This window comes from Aedes albopictus, chromosome 3, assembly GCF_035046485.1.
Source record: "Aedes albopictus strain Foshan chromosome 3, AalbF5, whole genome shotgun sequence".
Classification (NCBI taxonomy): Eukaryota; Metazoa; Arthropoda; class Insecta; order Diptera; family Culicidae; genus Aedes; species Aedes albopictus.
In genome coordinates, this window is record NC_085138.1 from 301,228,083 (window position 1) to 301,249,433 (window position 21,351).

At 43.1% G+C, this 21,351-nt stretch overlaps 1 protein-coding gene across 3 annotated transcripts in view; it reads right to left on the minus strand.

Annotated features, from left to right (window-relative positions):
- LOC109418606 (nyctalopin-like) overlaps positions 1–21,351 on the minus strand; it is a 473,642-nt gene that overhangs the window by 15,113 nt on the left and 437,178 nt on the right. For all 3 annotated transcript variants that reach the window (XM_062842278.1, XM_062842277.1, XM_062842279.1), the window contains 2 exons: positions 19,403–20,491; positions 6,450–6,610 (listed from right to left, as the gene is read on the minus strand). In XM_062842278.1, the coding sequence (XP_062698262.1) occupies positions 6,450–6,610; positions 19,403–20,293 (1,052 nt within the window). In that variant the 5' untranslated portion in view covers positions 20,294–20,491. The remainder of the gene's footprint in view (positions 1–6,449; positions 6,611–19,402; positions 20,492–21,351) is intronic.

The window sequence follows — 21,351 nt, forward strand, 5'->3', positions numbered from 1 at the left end:
ATAGTTGTCTATTGCTACACAATCAATCACATGTTAAAATCTCATGATACATAGCTTGGCTTTGACATGAAAACCTTACTTTTATACGTTTCCTTTTTAATTACATCATTATGAGCGTATGTAATGCTGCTTTGGCACAAGGTCAGACACCCGAAAGTCACTACACATTTTTTTTATGTCACTAATCAAATCGATAAATCAAAGTATAACCACAGATAATAGACGTTCATGCTAACATACGAAATGTGTGTAGGCCCTTTCTACCGTCATTTCAATAAGAAAACCTAACTAGCAACCATTTAGAGATGGCGCATGCACAACGCTTGCGTAAGAATTACAAACCCAAATAATCCCTAAAAGATAGCAATTACTTCTCGCAATTGGTTGTATAGAACTGAGCAACGTATTCGGTTTTTACAATTTTTACACAGGTTAGGTTTTGAGTTAAATTGTGTTCTTGGATAAACATTTGTTATCTGCGGTATAACTTTTCATCGTATCTCACCAGTACACTTATGTTACGAATACCACTCTTACTTTTTCATCGAAGCACTTCAGGCATGACTGTCTTTCCGGAAACGTAAGCACCGTGCTTCTATTAGATATTTTGTTCGTGACGATGCACCACGTAAGTTATGCGATAGTTTGCAATTGTTAAAATCTGCTGCATATTGTAATGAATAGACTCAGCATGAATACAGTTAGTCCACAAATGTTATTTGTCAAGTGAATACCACGGTTAAACTTTTTTTTTATATCAGTCCAACGCATTGAAAGCAGCGATCCCAATTTTGTAGATCACACCATGAATTAAATAAACAAAGATCCATCCAAAATCGATTAAAATTTATTTAAAAACCTCATCATACTTTTCCAAATGATTTTTCATTTAATAATTCACCTCAATTTTTCAAAAGTAAATTAAAATATATATTAACTTGCCTGCGACTCATTAAATGCATTCACTGAGCATTTGCAGAAACAGTATGCCGCAAAAGTGACATACAGTAAAACCTCCATGAGTCGATATTGAAGGGACCATCGACTCAAGGAAATATCGAGTAGTGGAACAAAAATCCTTTGGGAAGCATTTTGAGGGTACCATCATAGTAACCCAGAAATTATTTTTCAGTATGGAAAAATTTACCTCCATGAGTCGATATCGAGTCAAGGAACATCGACTCATGGAGGTTCGACTGTACTTGCACACACTATTCACGCACTTATTACTTTACATAATATTTGCACATGAGCAACAGCTTTCTCCCTCAAGGACACAACAAAAGAATCGAACGACCTACCTGCTTTATCGCGCCCATTCAATAGCGTGACCTTGAACGGCTGATAGTTTCACCGTCAGCACCAACAGAAACAATGCCCAGCCAAACGTATGAAAAACTCATGTGCCGATTAAATCATTCCCCTCACATGGCTTAGCCGTTTGGTTTTCATAATGTACATTAACTGCAAGCCATTAACATGTATTTGATAACAATTTCTTCAAAGAAACACTTTTCTTCTTTCAAATTAGGATTAACCACGCCAGAGCATCACATTTTTCACTTTTTCAGCATTCCCCCACGCAAGCACATCTCCACGCCATTTCTTTCTTATTTTTGATTCTATTTTTTTCACTTAATAATGTTGCACATCAGAGGATTCTATATCCTCGTCGCCATTTTGTGGTAACGACTACTAGGATCAAGATTGATATCACACGCGCTGCGGAGGACTATGAACTGTACGCGTGCATGGTAGCAGAGAGACTGAAGTAATGCGCAACAAAGTGGACGGGACGAGTTCAATCGGGTGCGCGCGAAGCGCGTACGAATATTCATCGAGACTCTACCACAATTGCAATCATCTTTTGTGATCGTGATCTGTTGTTCACGATTTTTTTCTTGGTGATTTGTATCTTTAAACATTGAAAAACAACTATGGCGAATTTGAGGTACTATAGCCATAACTGGTACACTGAGCCTAGTTGATGTAGCGTGCAAGCTACGACCGACAAACACGAGCTGAATATAACATCCTAGAGTAAACTGGGAAAGATGTCCTCATCCTGCTTCCGTTAGCTTGAACCGCAACTAAATTAAGTTTTATATATTACGATTTTCGGTGAAAACACACATTAAACTCGATAGTACATAAGGTTTCGGCCTACTCAACTTCAGCCACCATCAGATGTTTTATGCATCAATCGATCACCACCAGTGTGGTTGCAAGTATCAAATACTGTTCTTGCAATTCTGAGACAAATCTAACTCACCAAACCGGCCTGCTAAATAAGAGACTGGAGGACATCCAATTTCCCATATATTGGGACTAAACATCCCAGTGTGGCGGATGCGACTGCTCGTGATAAGCACTCGCAGAAGTGGGTGTGGCAGCTGTCAGTTGAGGATCTGTCTGGCGGTACTCGGAAGGCTAGGCGGATACAAAACCCGAAGGTAGTCAGTAATGCCGACAAGTCGGACCTCAGCCAGTCGTCCCGGAAAGCTGGGAATGGAAAGCATCCTGAATGGAAGGGCACAGGGAGTGGCGACTATTGTTTGGCCCTCAGGACCCCCCTTGGGCTATAGTTGAGCGGTAGAGAAAGAATAAAAAAAACCGCTAGATGGGCAGGAGCGTAGGGACATCAAACCTAAGGGACGTAGGAGGGCAGGTGCCAAGCGCGAGAAGACGACGCGCTCGTCATCAAGACCGAACAGTCAAAGTACTCTGACGTTTTGATGGCGATGCGAAGCGACACCTAACCAGTGTTGAAAATTTCATTTCGTCATATCTAAATTCAACCACCTACAGCTCATTCTAGAAGCTGAACCTGAGAATATGGTATATGGAAAACTTGTGCGGCTAGACCAGTTCTGCAAGAAAGTCACGGAAAAACCGCTACTTTTCGAATATTTGATGTAAATGTCACGTACTACCTTTGAAAAATGCCAAATGATATTCACCGTGAATATCATTGGGATTTCTCGAAGGTAGTCCGTGACATTTACCTTAAATATTCGAAAAGTAGTGGTTTTTCCGTGACTTTCTTGCAGAACTGGTCTAGCCGCACACTTTTTCCATATACCATATTCTCAGGTTCAGCTTCTTAAATGAGCTGTAGGTGATTGAATTTAGATATGACGAAATGAATTTTTCAGCACTGCACCTAACTCGTAGATCTGAGAGCCCAAGTGCGCAGCATTAGTGCTCGTCACGGCACTGCGGCAATAGGTGCAGGTGGCAAGGAGCAGATGGCCACCGCAGCCGTTCGGCTACGGAAGGGGCCGCCAGGAACACAGGTAGCCTTGGTACAGCTACTTGTGGCGGACGTAAAAAAGTCCATTAAAGCAGGGAGGATTAAGGTAGGCTGGTGCGTATGTCATCGGACGTTTCACAAGCCACAGATCTTACCGGGAAATCCGTGAACAACAGGCATCGAACGGGTGGTCCAAGGTGCCCGGCTTTCAAGAAATCAGTAACGAACAAATCACAGTGCAGGTAACGCAGCTGAACCTGAAGCACTGTGACACAGCTCAGCAATTTCTTTGTCATGCGGTTTCTGAGTGGGAGACGAATAACGCCATCATAGCGGACTCATTCCGAGTAGCCGCCGACAACGGCAATTGGATCCCGGATGGATTCAGAAAAATGGCGGCGATATGGACGGCGGGTAAATATCCCGTTCAGAACTTGATATCTGCTACCTATGAGGGCTTTGTGGTCGCCAAAGAAAACGGGGTCTTTTTCTGTAGCTCTTATGCGCCTCCACCACGGTCGATCGAGCAGTTCAAGCAGATGCTGGACTGTATGAACAACCTGATGACAGGGCGGAGGCCGGTTGAAATAGCAGGTGACTTCAATGTCTGGGCCGCGGAATGAGGAAGCCGTTTTACGAACCAGCGGGGTCAGATCCTGCTTGAGACACTGTCCATACTAGATGTTGATCTGGCTTATATTTCTGTTACATTTTGTAGTTTTGTTCTAGCCTAACATGTAGTTCGGACAGGATAGTAGACGATGGCTACACTCACAGCGATCACTTGGCGGTTCGCTACAGTGTCGACTACAATAACAGCGGCCAGCGGGTAGAGGAAGAGCTGACTAGGTCACGGCCAAGCCCTCGAAGGTGGAAGACATCATACTTCGATGAAGGGGTATTTAGAGAGCCACTCCGCCATGAGCGAAACCTAAACACTTGGTATAGATGGCGACGAGCTGGTACATAGCGGTGCTCTCGCGTGCGTGCGATGCGACCATGCCTAGGCGAGTCCACCCTAGAAATGGAAGGCCACAGGCTTACTGGTGGACCGATGCGATTGCAGACCTGCACCGCGCCTGCCTACGGGCTAGGCGGCGGATGCAGCGAGCACGATCTGAGGATCTGCGAAACAAACGGCGGGTGGTGTTCGCCGCTGCAAAAGCAGTGCTGAAGACCGATATAAGGCAAGCAAAAAGGTTTGCTTTGAGGGTCTCTGTCAGAGTGCCAATGCGAATCAGCGGGGTGATGCCTACAGGATCGTGATGGCCAAAACGAGAGGAGTAATGGCTGCTACAGAGAAATCTCCTGAGATATTGGAGGAAATCATCGAGGGGCTTTGCGCGTCATGATCCTAGTCCTTGGCCTCCTTTCGTAGGACAGTCAGGGACTGCGACTAGTGATGAGGAGAGGGTCACCGATGTGGAACTTGCGGGGATAGCAAAGTCTCTTAGCGTAGGTAAGGTCCTAGGTCCGGACGGAGTTCCAAACCTGGCCTTAAAAGTAGCTTTTGCAAATGTTCCCGAGGTGTTCAGGTTTGCTATACAGAAATGTCTGGACGAGGGAGTTTTCCCAGAAGTATGGCCTGGTTCTATTGCCAAAGGCAGGGAAAACACCCGGAGACCCGTCGGCGTATAGACTAATATGCCACGCCGGGAAAGTTGCTTGAAAAGATCATACTTAATAGAGTGTTGAGGTGCATCGAGGGTGTAAATGTTCTCTCAAGCAACCAAAAGACACATTTTGTTGTTTTCCTAAGTAACGTATACTGCCCCCACTCGCATAACAGTCCCATCTTTGCTGGGATTCCTTTTCATATGGGACAGTTATGCGAGTGGCGGCAGTATATTGAGAAGATATTGTTAGTAATCAAACCCGCATACTACGTACTGAATGCTTCGCACCCTCACTCTGTAATTCATATTCCCATTGAACCCACCAATAGCATAATTTCCAGACAATTCCGTATTGTGGTTTCATATAAATGATGGTGGGATCAGCATAAAAGGCTGTAATCCCACATTGAGTCACAAAATTGATGACATTCAGTTCCAGAAACCAGAAGCGCCCCAACCCGATAGAGTGCTTAAATTGTAGCTACATTTTAACGATTTGTCCTCTGTCTGCCCCCACACCGTCCCAATCGATACATACCACCACTCACCAGTAGTAGTAGTAGGTACCAGTAAAGCCTGCAACAATCTGCTACCGAACTAAACTGCAGTAAAATTTGATGATCTGCCATATTCACAGCCCCTTAAAATCAATGAATGAGTCAATACCACCCTCGTGACTCTCTTGGAAGTTTGGCGGAGTGCCGCAGCCGCTGGTGATGCGTTCCCATCCCATTCGAACCAGACAGAAGCGCTCGTATGCAAAATTGTTCCGTCGCGCTATAAACCGCAACCCCGCCGTTGTTGCCGTCATTCGAAAATCCATCGAACCGGGACGAAGTGTTTTGTCGTTGGAAAAATATGTTCATGCGCCAGAATTGCGGAAATGCTGAAGCAGCCGGTAATTCAATAAATTTACGATGAGGTAATTATCTAAATAGAAAACTTAAAACAAAATGTATGCACAGAAGGTACAAAAATAAGTAAGAAATACATGACGTATTAGAAATTTCAAATAAAAGAGAAATACAAACAATACTTGATCGAAATGTTCCAAAGAAAAACACGGAAAATGCGTTAACATTGTTTTATACATTTTCTAATTATTAATACAGAAAATAAAAAAAAAACACTTCTGTATTGCACATCTACTTTTAGAATTGAAATGTTGTTAAATTTCACGCAAATTTCTTATCCAACTGCCTTTTCATTGGCCTCCCTTCTTTGCCTCATAAAGCACATAATTTGAGTTAGCGCATGTGTTCCGAAAGCAGCGGAATTAAGTCATAATTATTTAATCAACCCGTGTGAATCACTCTCGTAGCCATAGCGCGCGTCAGGCTATTGAATTATTCAAACGTGAGAGACACCAGCAGAAAAGTGCCAAAATCCTTGCTTACCAGCTGTCGCAACAACTAACAACCCAGCATCACCCCGGTAGCACCGACTGACTGTGTCGGTCGCTGTCGAAAATTTGTGGGAGTGATGCCACTAATTTAGATACGCCTCTAGGTAGCTACGTGGAATTGGATGAAAGTATGCGGGGTCATAGCCGTACAGCTACTAGGTATGTAGGTACTTACCGTGCGTCGATGCGTTCGAGGCGATCCAGCCGGTTCAGGTGCAGTTCTCGTAGGTGGAACAGATTCATAAACGATACGGCTGACAGATAGTCAAACGAGTTGCCACTCAGCGAGAGTGTGGTTAGATTGTAGAGCTTTGAAAGTTGCACCGTTGGAACGACCTGAAAGCATAATGAAATAGGAAGTGATGATAAGTTTGGAAGGACTATGAAGAATTTATAGTTTTATTGCATAATACGGAAGTAGGTAATATGTCTTTTTTGTTTTTGGTAATATGTAAATCATCAGTGAGACAAAATCGTGTTCTGTTTTACGACCACCATTTCACATTTTCTGGCAATAATGTGCATAAAGCTATGTTCATTTAGAATCCGGAATGACAAAATCACGTATATCTTAGGGATGGAATAACAAACATAAAAGGTGAAGCCCTCAAAAAAAAGGTTATTTATTGTACTTTCATGGAAAAAAATCATTGAAATTATTTATTTTTATTCTTCACACATTTTCTTACTTTTTCAGTGTTGACCTCTCTAAAAATCTGCACAACGGTGGTAAATTTTAGCAACAACCCCTTTCGCACGTTTGTTCAACAATCAGGTCATCTATGCAGCGTCCTGAGTGCCTTGACTAGTCTGACTAGGATTCCGAAGAAAAATTGCCAAACTTTTTTTTTTATTGCGAAATGAGGGGCAATTCAGTGAATTGAGAAAACGCGAAATTTGAATGTTTTTTCGTTGATAAACACTACCCATCTGTGACGATACCACTGAACGTTTCCGGCTGTCATGGCAGCTCATCAAAATAGGTAAAACCTCTACATATCCCTTGTGTGCGTTTTTGAAAAGCAGCACGTGATTCTTGAGGCTGTCATCCTTGTATGAATTGGTTCTCATCATCTTGTTGCGAAAAAAACATGCCCAGAGTTCGAACTTCTTGCCAAATCTTCAAATTCAAAGCAGATTTATCAATGAACCCAAGCTTTTTTCTTCCGAGGACACTTTCTTATGCCATGGTTAACAACATCTGTGCACATAACACATAATGGTTTTGAGATATTAACATTTTTCGCGACTGTCGTACCTGACCACGCTAAATTTTCAACGTGTTTGTGCAAGATTTTTTTCCTCCTCTTGTCTTCAATCTAAAATAACTTTTCACTCGTTGCAAGAAAATCGATGAAAATTTCACCATTTAAAGAGAATTAGTGTATGATCAGAGTGCTGCAAAAGAATGATGATTATGTTCATTGAGAGCGCCACTAGAAAATGTGACATGATTCCGGATTCTAAGTGAACATAGCTTTAACGTCAGCAAAGTAGACAAATTGACTCAATTTGACTAAAAATGAATTGAGGCAGTTGAACTCAAACTGCTGCATTACATCTTCTGAAGCGATGTTTGATAATACCGACCAGAATTCCGAGTGAAGATTGCTTGATGGCTCTTAAATTTTAGCTCTTAAATTTTAGCCTAATTTTATATTGGTTTCCGAGAATTTTTCAGGACTCATCAGGTGTAGACCGACAAAAGTTGTAGATGTTATGTTGTTTTTGAGATAGTGACAAAAACATCCTGTACTGCCCTAGGTGTGGGGATGGTTCATCCTCGTTCTCTGTTGTAATGACCTAGTAAATTGTTGGTCCTCCGAGACTACGTTCTCCGTGCAATTCAAATGCTCATCGAAGTGTTCTCCTGGTATTTGGGTTTGTATGAAGTTTATTATTAATATTAACTTTTTCCCCGAACAGCACAGATCGCAAGTTCCGATGGTAAGAATCCGTCCATAAACTACGTGTCTTTTGGGGCTCGGGCTGGTCCATATAAATTATTATATTATTATTATATTATCCATATATTTATTTATTATTTTTTGTATGAACCAAAGACCACACAGAAAAAGAATCAACTATCTTAAAAATAAATACCACGTGATTTTTATACAGACCCTAAAAGCCCACTAATCATGTGACCCCTAACTCACGGTGTTTTTCGGATATACTTTAATGATAAAAGTTTTTAACCAAAGGATGTTTCTCCGTACAAAATGAGGGTTTTTGGCAGTTTTTTTTCGTTCCCTCCATCAAAGTTCCGGTAGTGATTCGACGGGTGCTACGCCCCATTCGTAAACGATAACGACGGTGTTTTATCCGACAGGTCAAGGTTCTTTTCGATTGAAAGACGTCCCCGTCGTCGGTTGACATTCGAGATAATCGCAAGTTGAGAAGTAGTACGATCAGATTGATTGATTAATTACAAGTGCAGTGAGCTGGTGTTTGCAATGCTGATTGGCTTATCAATGGAAGCGTAGAAGGGGCACACTTCCATGGCGAATATTTTCGGCAGGGAAAAGTGCTTCATTGTGTTTGGGAAACAGAGAAAATCAGTGCCGCTTTGAAAAAAGTCTTTTTTTAAGCAAAAATATTCAAAAAAGTGTATTAATACAATATGCAAGGGATCGTTTTTCGTCTGAACGTTTCATATGTAGCAGAGCAGGAGATTCGGATGGAGCAGGAATCGAGTCCGGAGAGTTCCATACGCATCAACTCAGAAGTCGTCACAAATAACACCTGAATGCGGTGAGATCTTTCTAATTTATACGTTATCTCCTTATAAAATATTGGATAAAAATATGAACAAGGGCTGTAAAGGGGTGGGATTTGTGATGCATTTTCTTCTCGTTTCAGAGAGCGAGTAATGGCGCTTAAACCTAGGCTTTCGAGCCCGGACACGGATCAAATACCTGTGTTCCATCCCAGGACTAGGCGTACCAATGGAGTGCATATTAACCTTCTTAGCTATACCACTCCCAACGATTATGTGCCTAATCTTATTCCCCTGAAAACGAAACGGTTGGTTCGGTTGTCCCCGTTTCATCAATCCTCCAATTCGAAAACTTATGTCAACCATGTTATTCATACGTGGATAATCTGATTGCCACAATTTTTTGAATTATCTTTAAAACCATTAGTCTGCACAGTGGGCATGGCCGTTTTAATATTTGTATCACATCATACCTGATATGCTGCAAATATAAATGATGACAAGAAAATACCAGAAGTAATTTTGGTATTTCCAGGATGCTTTTCAATACTGGCTGTGCAAGCACTAGAATAGAATAGAAAGGATGTTTCTCCGTACAAAATGACCATGGTTGGAGCCTTGTATCTCAGCTTCCAATAGTCCACAGCTTCCAGTACCCGACCAAAAGCACAAAACAAGATCATAACAAGGTTATGGCAACTGTTGTTAGAGATAACAATAATTGATATAATTTTGTTGTAAGAATTTTTCCATGTTTTTTTTGTTTTCTTACTTTAAAAAATCATAAGTCAAGAACGAAGCATTGTAGAAAGTTTTTTTGTTTTAGAAAAAGAAAGCAAATTTTCTCAGGAATCCAAAAAATATGAACTCGAAAAAGTTTACCACAAAATTTTCCACAGCTGAGAAAATTCGTAAAGAAAAGCCGGAAAAACTATGCCCGAAGTCGTGGAAAAGTTTCAAAATAGTTATTTATGCAACAAGTTGCAAAATGATGATTTTTTCAGCACGAGTCGTACATTTATCCAACGAGGCTTGCCGAGTTGGATAAATACGACGAGTGCTGAAAAAATCGAGTTTTGCAACGCGTTGCATACAAAGTTTTTTGCAATTGCAAACATCCCCCATTCAGTATAATCTTTTCTAGCTACACAAACATGTATCAGGAGGAACCACGTGCGCGCCTCCATGCGCGTCAGCGTAATGTTTTTGCTCGATCAGGTAGGCTATGGTAGGCTGGGTATCACAAATTTTCAAGCTTCCGTCGCCGTCATGCAGTAGTAAAAGAAAGAGTGAAAGTAGTTCCAGCAGGTTCCAGCTACTGTTTCTACACTTGATCTGCAGTCCGAATCAGAATCTAAACCATCCTGATTCGAACTCGAGCTGCTCAGTGGATGTAGAAGCAGCAGCGGTATCAACGGAAGCTGCGATAGTTGGAAAAAGTGTGTGCTGGCAAAAGTGCCGAAAAGTGTTACTTTTCAGCACTCTTAAGAATGCCGAAAAGTAGTACTTTTCGGCACTCTTGTTTTAGTAAAGAAAAGTAGGCCATTATATTGCTCTTATCGCGAGTGAAAAGTAGGGGAATTTGCAACGCAATTGCAAAATAGTAGTTTACGCAACAAGGTGCAGAATGACGATTTTTACAGCACGAGTCGTACATTTATCCAACGAGGCTTGCCGAGTTGGATAATTACGACGAGTGCTGGAAAAATGGAGTTCTGCACCGAGTTGCGTACAACGTTTTTTGCAAATTCATAAATTACCCTTGAGGATAGTTTTCAACAAAACTTTTTCATCAAACTGCACACTGTTGTTCATAGCCATTGTTTAAGAAAATCTGTTCATAATAGGTTATACTGTGCAGTAGTCACAATTTTTCAAAACTGCGTCCAGAAAGCATCAAGAAGTTGACCAAAACTGAAAACAGTGCTGTAATGGTTCATTACGCAACGCAAACCAGTGCTGTAATAAATCACTACAGCACTGTTATTTAGGTGTGGGAAAGTAGGCCTTTTCCTGTCAGATTTGCGTGAGGTAAAACAGCCTATTTCGATGAGAAACTGCAAAAAAATATTTTTGTGGAGGTTTTTTTATAAGCTACCTCTGAAATTTTTGGAATGCACTTTTTTCGTTTTTGAGCTATGGCCAATTTTTTTGAAAAATGTCCAAATGTGCAACATAAGTCTTTTCTTTGAAAAATTATAACTCAAGTACTGAGGATTCAAAAAAAATATGAAGTGCAAAAAGTTTTCCACAAAATTATCCACCGTTGAATATGTTCATAAAGTAAAGCCGAAAAAACTATACCCGAACTCAAAATTGATCGAGATTGATGCTTTGATCGCTGAAACTTTTAGAATCGTTTCTGAGTTATGACCAATTTAATGAAAATTATCATAGAAGCCTCGGCAAGCCTCGATGGATAAATATACGACTCAGTTATCGTCATTTTGCAACTTGTTGCATAAATAACTATTAATCTTCATCCCAACGTACATTTTTCACCCTCGGAAAAGCACAAAAATGGTCATAACTTTTTTGTTTTTTGGTATATTTTGATGAAAATGTCACAACTTCCCGAAAACAAATACTCCGGAATGTTCTTCAGGAAATTCGCTAGGAATTGCTTTGGAATTTTTATCAGGAAATTATCCGGGAAATTCACCAGGAATTCTGCCAGGAACTCTTCCAGGAATTCCTCTGGGAATTTCTCCAGGAATCTCTTCAGGAAGTCTTCCGTGATTTTTTTTCTCAGAAACCCTCTGAGAATTTCTCCAGGAATTCCTCCGTGGATTTCTCCAGGAATTCCTCCGGGAGTTTCTCCGGGAAGTCCTCCGGGAATTCATCAGGGAATTTCACCAGAAATTCCTTTAGGAATCTCCTCAAGAAATCCTTCCAAATTTTCTGCTGGAATTCCACTAGGAATTCCTTTAGGACTTTCTCCAGGAATTTCTTCCGGTGATTCTTTCGGTAACTTCACCAGGACTTCTTCCGGAAATTTTTTCCAGGAATTCCTCCGGGTATTTCACCAGAAATTCCCCCAGGAATTCCTCCGAGAATTTCTCTAGGATTCCCATCAGGAATTGCTGAATTCCCGGAGAAATTCCTAGAGAAATTTCCTGAGAAATTCCTGGAGGAAGTCCTACAGGAAATTTCAGAGAAATTCTTGGAGAAATTCCGAGATGATTTTCTGAGAAAATCTCGGAAGATTTCCTGAAGAAATTCCCGAAAGAATTTCAGAAGAATCCTCGGAGGAATTCCTGGAAGATTTCCTGAAGAAATTCCCAAAATTCCTGTAGAATTTCCTGGAGAAATTCTTGTCGGAATTCCTGGATCAATTTCTAAAAAAGTTCCCGGAGGATTACATGGAGGAATTCCTGGAGAAATTAGCGGAGATTTTCTAGGAACAATTCCTGAGAAAATTCTCTGTGAAATTCCCGGGGAAAAGTTCCTGTAGAAATACCCGAGGAATTGCTAGAAGTCCTAGAGGAATTCCTGGAGAAATTTCGTAGAAGTCGTAAAAGAATTCCCAGTGGAATTTCTGGAGAAATGCTCAGAGGAATTGCGTGAGGAATTTCCGGAGACATTCCTGGAGGAAATCTCGGAGGAATTTCCGCAGACATTCTCGGATGAACTATTGGAGAAATCCAAGAAATTCACAGAGGATCATCTCATCTCATCTTCTTGGCGTAACGTCCTCACTGGGACAAAGCCTGCTTCTCAGCTTAGTGTTCTATGAGCACTTCCACAGTTATTAACTGAGATCTTCCTCTGCCAAAGACCATTTTGCATGTGTATATCGTGTGGCAGGCCCGAAGATACTCTATGCCCAAGGAAGTCAAGGAAATTCCCTTTACGAAAAGATCCTGGACCGACCGGGAATCGAACCCGTCACTCTCAGCATGGTCATGCTGAATACCCGTACGTTTACCGCCCCGGCTATATGGGCCACAGAGGACTTTCTGGTAAAACAAAAAAACGGGAAGTTTTCCTGAAGGAATTCCCGGAGGAATTCGCGAAGACATTGCCGGAGATATTCCTGGAGAAATTCTCGGAGGAATTTCTGGAGGAACTCATGGAAGAATTCCTGGGGAAAATCTCTGTGAAATTTCTGGAGGAAATCCTGAAAAAACCGTAGGAATTCCTGCAGGAACCCCCAGAGGAATTCCTGATGGAAGTCCTAGAGGAATTTCTGGAGAAATTTCCTGGGGAACTCCCGGAAGAATTCTCCAAGAAATTCCCGGAGAAATTCCTGTATAAATTCCTGGTGGAATTCCTGGAGAAATTCCTAAAGGAGTTCCTGGAGGAATCCCCGGAGGAATTCCTGGAGGATGTCCCATAGGGATTCCCGAAGGATTTCCTGAAGAAATTCCTATGCGAACTTCTGCAGGAAACGCCATGCCGGCTCATTAGAGTATCGATATATACTTGTTTCAAAATTTTAAACACGGTGCCAGCTGGCGAATAAACCACGAATCAAAGACTCAACTATCAAGCAGTTTTTAGCTTGCTGAAGAACTTTGTTTGAAGACGGCATCATTTTATCTTAACAGGATTCTAAGATGTAGAAGTTTGAACATTTTTTACCCTGGCGCCACCTAACGGACGTTTCTCGAACCAAAGACACTATTGCCAGATAGTGCTTAGCCTGCTGAACAACTTTGCTCAAAACGGCATGCTTGTGGGGTATCGAGCTTGGTATCGAGATATACGCGTTTGAAATTATCAGACACAAGGATCCACCTTGCGAATAAATAACGAACCTAAGACTTCACTATCAGATAGTTCCGAGCTTGCCGAAGAACTTTGCCGAATACAGCATCATTCTATCTCTTCAGGTTTCTAAGATATGAGGGTTTGAACATTTTTGACACTGGCGCTGCCTAGCGGCCGGAACGCGAACCAAAGTCGTCGTTGCCAGTTAGTTATTAACCTGCTGAACAAATTCGCCGAAGACACCATACTTCTACCTTGGGCTGCGAAACGGTGAGTCGATAAGGAGAGCGTCCAACATAGCTCTGGTCCACACAAGTTCCTACCTCATGCTTCCACGGGTCAAGCGATGACAAAGACCGCCAGCTAAGAGTTGTGTGCTTAGCTGGTAGTGCAGCCTGGGCACTGTTGTCCTTCTGGCTTCAGCTAGATTGAGTAGGTACGATCCGAGTGTCTGTTCACCAAGGAGGTGCGGCTCAAACAGCGTCTGTTCTTTCATCCAGCGGCTGAGTAAAAAACGCTGCACCACACCCAGCTAGATCAAAGGTGGTAGTACCATCAGCGTGGTCGTCCCAGTGTTGGTTGGGACGTTAAACAGAGCTGGCATGATGGCCCTCCGGTGAGACAGGAGTGTTGGCGTATGCCCAATAAGCCACCTGTAAAAATCCCCATTGTGAATAACATATGAGAAAATACGACTCGATACAATCGGCAAAGACCCACGCGACGAAATAAGGACTACGATTGGTAACTTGGAATGTGGAATTGCAAGTCACTTGGTTTCGCAGGATGTGACAGGATAATTTACGACAAACTACATCCCCGCAACTTCGACATCGTGGCATTGCAGGAACTTTGTTGGACTGGACAGAAAGTGTGGAAAAGCGGGCATCGAACGGCTACCTTCTACCAAAGCTGTGGCACAACCAATGAACTGGGAACAGGATTTATAGTGTAGGGCAAAATGCGACAACGTGTGATCGGGCGGTAGCCGATCAACGCAAGGATGTGCATGTTAAGAGTTAAGGGCCATTTCTTCAACTATTTACAGCATCAACGTCCACTACCCACACGTAGGGAGACCTGATGACGAGAAAGAAGCGTTCTACGCGCAGTTAGAGCAAACATACGATGGTTGCTCGTCGCGTGACGTGAAAATCGTTGTCGGCGACATGAACGCGCAGGTAGGAAGGGAGGAAATGTACAGACCGGTAATCGGGCGAAACAGCCTGCACGCCGTATCGAATGATAACGGCCAGCGATGCGTAAACTTTACAACCTCCCGTGGTATGGTAGTCCGAAGCACCTTCTTCCCCCGCAAAGATATCCACAAAGCCACCTGGAGATAACCCGACCAACAAACAGAAAATCAAATCGACCACGTTCTAATCGACGGTAAATTCTTCTTAGATATAACCAATGTCCGCACATACCGCAGTGTGAATAAAGATTCGGATCACTACTTAGTCGCTGTATGCATGCGCTCAAAATTTTCGACAGTTATCACCACGCGTCGAAGTCGAACGCCGCGGCTCAACATCGAGCAGCTGCGTAACGCAGAAGTAGCTCAAGACTACGCGCAGCAGTTAGCAGTGGCCCTACCAACGGAAGAGCAGCTTGGTGCAGCTACACTTGAATATGGCTGTAAGGACATCCGATCCGCCATAGGTAATACCTCGGCTACAGCACTAGGCTTCGCGACTCCGAATCACAGAAACGACTGGGACGACGGTGAATGTGAACTGTTGAAAAACGAAAATAATGCAGCATGGGCGAGAATGCAGCAACACCGTACAAGAGCGAACGAGGCACGTTACAGACAGGCGTGGAACAGACAGAACTCAGTCTTCCGGATGAAGAAGCGCCAGCAGGAAGAACGAGATCGCGAAGCTATGGAAGAGCTGTACCGCTCTAAGGACACACGAAAGTTCTACGAGAAGCTGAACCGCTCGCGCGGAGTCTTCGTGCCACAATCCGACATGTGCCGAGATAATTACGGTAATATTCTCACGAGCGAGCATGAGGTGGTCGAGAGGTGGCGGCAGAATAACGATGAGCACCTCAATGGTGACGTTGCAAGTACCGAAGGTGGCGTGGTAACAGATCTAGGAGTATGTGCACAGGACGAAAGACTTCCGGCCCTTGACCTCCAAGAGATTGAGGAGGAGGTTGGTCGGTTGAAAAACAACAAAGCCGCTGGAGCAGATCAACTACCAAGCGAGCTTCTAAAATACGGTGGAGAAGCACTGGTGAGAGCACTACACTGGGTCATTACCAAGATTTGGGAGGAGGAAGTACTACCGGAGGAATGGATGGAAGATATCGTGTGTCCCATCTACAAAAAGGGCGACAAGTTGGATTGCGGGAACTATCGCGCGGTCACACTACTGAGCGCTGCCTGCAAGATACTCTCCCAAATTTTATGCCACCGTCTATCACCGATTGCAAGAGAGTTCGTGGGGCAATATCAGGCTGGATCCATGGGTGAACATACTATGTACAGCGGACCAGATGTTCGCCATCCGCCAGGTGTTGCAGAAATGCCGCGAATACAACGTGGCCACACATCACTTGTTCATCGATTTCAAATTGGCGTATGATACAATCGATCGAGAACAGCTATGGCAGATTATACACGAATACGGATTCCCGGATAAACTGATAAGATTGATCAAGGCGACGATGGATTGAGTGATGTGCGTAGTTCGAGTACCAGGGACACTCTTGGGTCCCTTCGACGCTCGCAGAGGGTTACGGCAAGGTGATGGCTTTACGTGCTTGCTGCTCAACATTGCGTTAGGGTTAGAGGGAGTAATTAGGAGAGCGGGAATAAACACGAGTGGAACGATTTTCACGAAGTTCGTTCAGCTGCCTGGTTTCACTGATGATATTGATATTATAGCTCATAAATTTGAGACGATGGTGGAAACGTACATCCGACTAAAGAGTGAAGGCAGGCGAATCGGATTAGTCATTAATGTGTCGAAGACGAAGTACATGATGACAAAGGGCTCCAGGGAGGAATCACCGCGCCCGCCATCCCGATTTTCTATCGACTGTGATGAAATCGAGGCGGTTGAAGAATTCATGTACTTGGGCTTGGGTTACCGCCGATAACGACACCAGCAGCGAAATTCAGAGGCGCCCTGTGGCAGGAAATCGTGCTTACTTTGGACTCCGTAGAACTCTACGATCGAATAAAATTCGCCGTAACACGAAGTTGACTATCTCCAAAACGCTGATTAGACCGGTCGTCCTCTATGGGCACAAAACATGGACCCTACGTGCTGAGGACCAACGCGCCCTTGGAGTTTTCGAACGGAAGGTGTTGCGTACCATCTACGGCGGAGTGCAGATGGAAGACGCGACTTGGAGAAGGCGAATGAACCACGAGCTGCATCAGCTGCTAAGAGAACCAACCATCGTCCATACCGCGAAAATCGGGAGGCTATGATGGGCGGGTTACGTTATCAGGATGTCGGATGGCAACCCGACTAAAATGGTTCTCGAGAGTCATCCGACCGGTACAAGAAGACGTGGAGCGCAGCGAGCTAGGTGGGTCGACCAAGTGGAGGACGATCTGCGGACCCTACGCAGAGTGCGGAACTGGAGACATACAGCCATGGACCGAGTGGAATGGAGGCGGCTACTATGTACAGCAGAGGCCACCCCGGCCTTAGCCTGATCGGTAAGAGGTAAGTACCATGCTTCTACCTTATCGGGAGCCAAATTTGGTACCCCAAGACAATCTGGAATTACTCCGGAACCATGTGGACCAAGCAACCATGTCCCCGGAATCATTGGCTGGATGAAGGTTAAGCAAAGGCATATTTTTTGAATATTTACCCTACCAGTAATGGGTTTCTTACGTCAAGTGTCGGCATAAGTTCTTTTTGTTGCAAATATAGTTATTTATGTAACGAGTTGCAAAATGATATTTTTTTCAGCACGAATCGGAGAAAATTGGGTCGATTTTCAAACTACATCCAGCTTTTTACGCTAGCCTGCCATAAATTTTGAATAACCCCTCTCTGACGTATCTTGCCGACACTATAATTTTTAATTTTTCGATCAAAGCAATCTTCATGTTAATGAACATTTTCAATGTTGACAAGGCATGGCGAATATTTTCTCTTTCACGAAAATTGTGAGCACACTTTTATAAAAATTTAATATTTTGACCTTTTGCTTGTTTATTACGTTACAAAGAAGAAGCGGCTGCAAAACAAAAGTGAAAATTATTGACAGTTCAATCAACAAACTGAAATCGTGGCCTACCAAGATCAAATCTTAGAAACCATAAAATCGGTCGGCAAGAAATGTCAAACATGAATCACCCCCAGTTGTTTTATGGCCAGCGTAAAAAGCTGGATGCAATTTGTATGAGATGAAAAATTGGTAACTTTAACCCTCATTTACTCGAAAATTAGTTTTTGTCACTTACATCCCTTTGTTTATAATCTCCTCAAGTGTTTTGGTTTAAATAGAGCTTGCATGAATCACATCGCTTACTAAACAAAAACTATTTCCTGAGCCAGACGCGGATAAGCAGGGGTAATCTCGGTATCTTGTAAGCAACGCACGTCATACTAACAATCCTTCCCTTTCTCGATGACCGTAAGGACGTGGCCGGCGCTGGCATTGACTTAATGAAGTTTGGGAATCTCGAAAATGTACGTGCGATAGCTACTCCCTAGCTCCGTTTGTTGGTTCTTAGAGCAATTTCGATTGTTCTTGTCAATCACGGAGAAGCAACATTGACAACTGTTTTCTCAGATCAAAGCTGTTTTGGTTCCATTTCGGGTCCTGAGTATCTGTGCAAAATTTAACCCACGAGCAATCGCGCTGTTGTATTTCGTACAACACGTTGAAAAAATCTCGCTTTTTGTACTCAGCATTAGCGTGGTGCTGACGCAGGTAGTCAACCGCGCGAGTTACGGAAGGTTAAGAAAGATTGGTTGCGTCCACACTTTGCGCATTTCAATTGAAATTTGTATGGGATTTTGTATGGGAAAACATGCTTTTTTGCATTTTAGTCAGAATTTGAAAAAGTTTGTCTGAAACTTTTTAATAAATAATGTAAAATGATAGCCTAGGATGTCCTGAAAAACTTTGTCGAAGACCGCAAAGCGATCCGATGCTCATGAAAAAAGATATATTCAACAGACCGCATGCATGTGTTTAACTTTTAACATGTAAAGGAATAACAATAGCAACAAAATCATGCTGTTTTGGCAAGCAATGCCAACGCTATAACTTTTTTCATAAGCATCAGATCACTTCGTGGTCTTCGACAAAGTTTTTCGGGACACCCTAGGCTATGTTTTCACATTATCGGTTAAATGGTTTTCTATAAATTTGAGCTTTTTATGAGAGAAATGTAAAAAAAGTATGTTTTCCCATGTAGAATCCCATACAAACTTCTAACGCAATGCGCAAAACGTAGACATAACTGATCGTGCCCAAATTTTGCACAACTATTTGGGTCCTCAAATGGGACCCGAAAAGCTTTGATCAGATGGGATTCCATTTAATTTTTCATTTTTTCTATATAACGGATGATCCACTCTAAGGCTCATGCACAATTGAAAGGATAGGTCAAGTTTTAAAGAAATCGTTGAGACAAAATAAAAAACAAGAAAAATAATGAAGCTCAAGTTAAAGAAGTGAGTTCAAGGAAGAAATAGACAAAAACTCACCGTCAAATTGTTATCGGCCAGATCCAAATGCTTCAGTGCGCTCATTCCATTGAAGGCGCCCAGATCCAGCTCGGTCAACACGTTTCCAGCAATCTTCAGGGTCCTTAGCTCTCGCAACACCTCGAAACTATCGTTGCCAACAAACTCTATCAGATTGATGGACAAGTCCAAAATCCGCAACGATCGCAGGTGCTCTAAATTCGTATCGTATGGCACTTCCAGTATTTGATTATTCTCTAGGGATAGCCTTTCGAGTGTCGTAAGGGGTTTGAATGAGTCCTCTTCGAAGCTTACTATCAGATTATTGCTTAGATCTAGTTCGACCAGTCTCGCCAACCCGTGGAACGCCGTCGGATGGACTTTCTCTATCCGGTTGTCGTTCAGTTTGAGGATCTCCAGTTGCTTGAGACCTCTAAACGTATCCTTGAGCAGGTTGGTGAGGACGTTTTCGCTCAAATTGAGCGCCCTCAGCTTTTCCTGCGCTTCGAAGTTCTTCGACCCGAGCGTGTCCAGCCGGTTATGGGAGATGTCCAGCATCTCCAGCTGGCTGTAGAACCCGAGCGTGAAGTGCACATTGGTAATTGCGTTGTAGCTGAGATTGATGTGTCGCACGTCCGGGTTTAGCTGGATCGGAACGACCTCGAGGGACGCGTTGATACAAGCCGTCCGAAGATTGCGATCGGCCTCGCAGGTACACAGTGACGGACAGAATCCAATTATCTGCCTCGGTATGCAAATCAACAGCACCAGCAGCAGCAGCGAGCCGGCGAACCATCGTCTTCGCCGGCCCGTCATCGTCGTCCATCGGGAGGGACAAACGGCTGTCAGCGTCTGATGCGTCGTCATCGTCGCCTTGGGGAACAACGGTGGTGGTGACGATGACACTGTCATGGCTCCGTTGTCAACTTATCTGCCGCCGCCGTCGTTGTCCCGCCGTTGCGTTGCTGTGGCCACTTCGGTGGAGATAAATGGTGTCCCGTCTTCAAGTTTCCGCTCCTGGCTCAGGCGTAGGCGTGGGGTCCCAGTCAGTGGTGTTGGACGAAGTGTTGGATTCAATTATATGCGACGGCGGCTGATTTCGGCGAGCATCTGGAACGAAACGGTGTCAAGAGTGAAGAGAAAAAATGAGAAATGAAAATCATCATCTTATTCGTTGTGACGACGACGGGAAGAGATTGTATCATGTTTGGATGATTCTTTTTTTTTATTTGGCTGAGTTGATTATTAAGATATGATAAGGCTGTGCGGGCGTGAAGAAGTGTGACTTTGAGTGGCGGATGTCGTATAAAATCAACGAGTTTATGGTTTTAATTAAAGGGCAAATTCGGGTCAACGTCAAATGTCGAATTTTGGATTTGAAACTGATTGAAACTTGATTTTTATGATTATACATTGATGGTTTGCTGGAGTGGGCTTCAGTAGAAAATTATATTTTGTGCACACCTTGTTTTGATGTTTACTGACTTGTATAACCATTTTACCTATTTGTATAGTGGATTATGGTTGTCAATCCCTTTTTATGATTGAAACGGTTAGTTCTACACTGAGTGGTACACTACAGTTGGTGAGTGAAGTCGATCATTTGAATTCTGACATCACTGTTATTATACAGTTATGGATCCAAAAATTGATTCAATTAATTCATAGGGGAACCTTGGATTCCTGCAGAAATTATTTCTATAATACTACATGCAAATACAGCCTGATAGTCGTCCAAAGTCCTGCTGATTTTCCGGCCAAATGCTGTTTGGCCGAATTATGATCAAAAGAATTCTGAGGAAATTTTCGACATTCTGGCTAGCACAAGGATGGAAATCTAGTGATCATGATAGGATCCCAAAATTTGGGATGTCGCGGTTAGAAGGCATCGCGCGATCATAGCAACAACGATAGAATTTTGTCGTCAAGCATTCATAACAAACCATGCTCCGCGAATAATGAATTGCTCG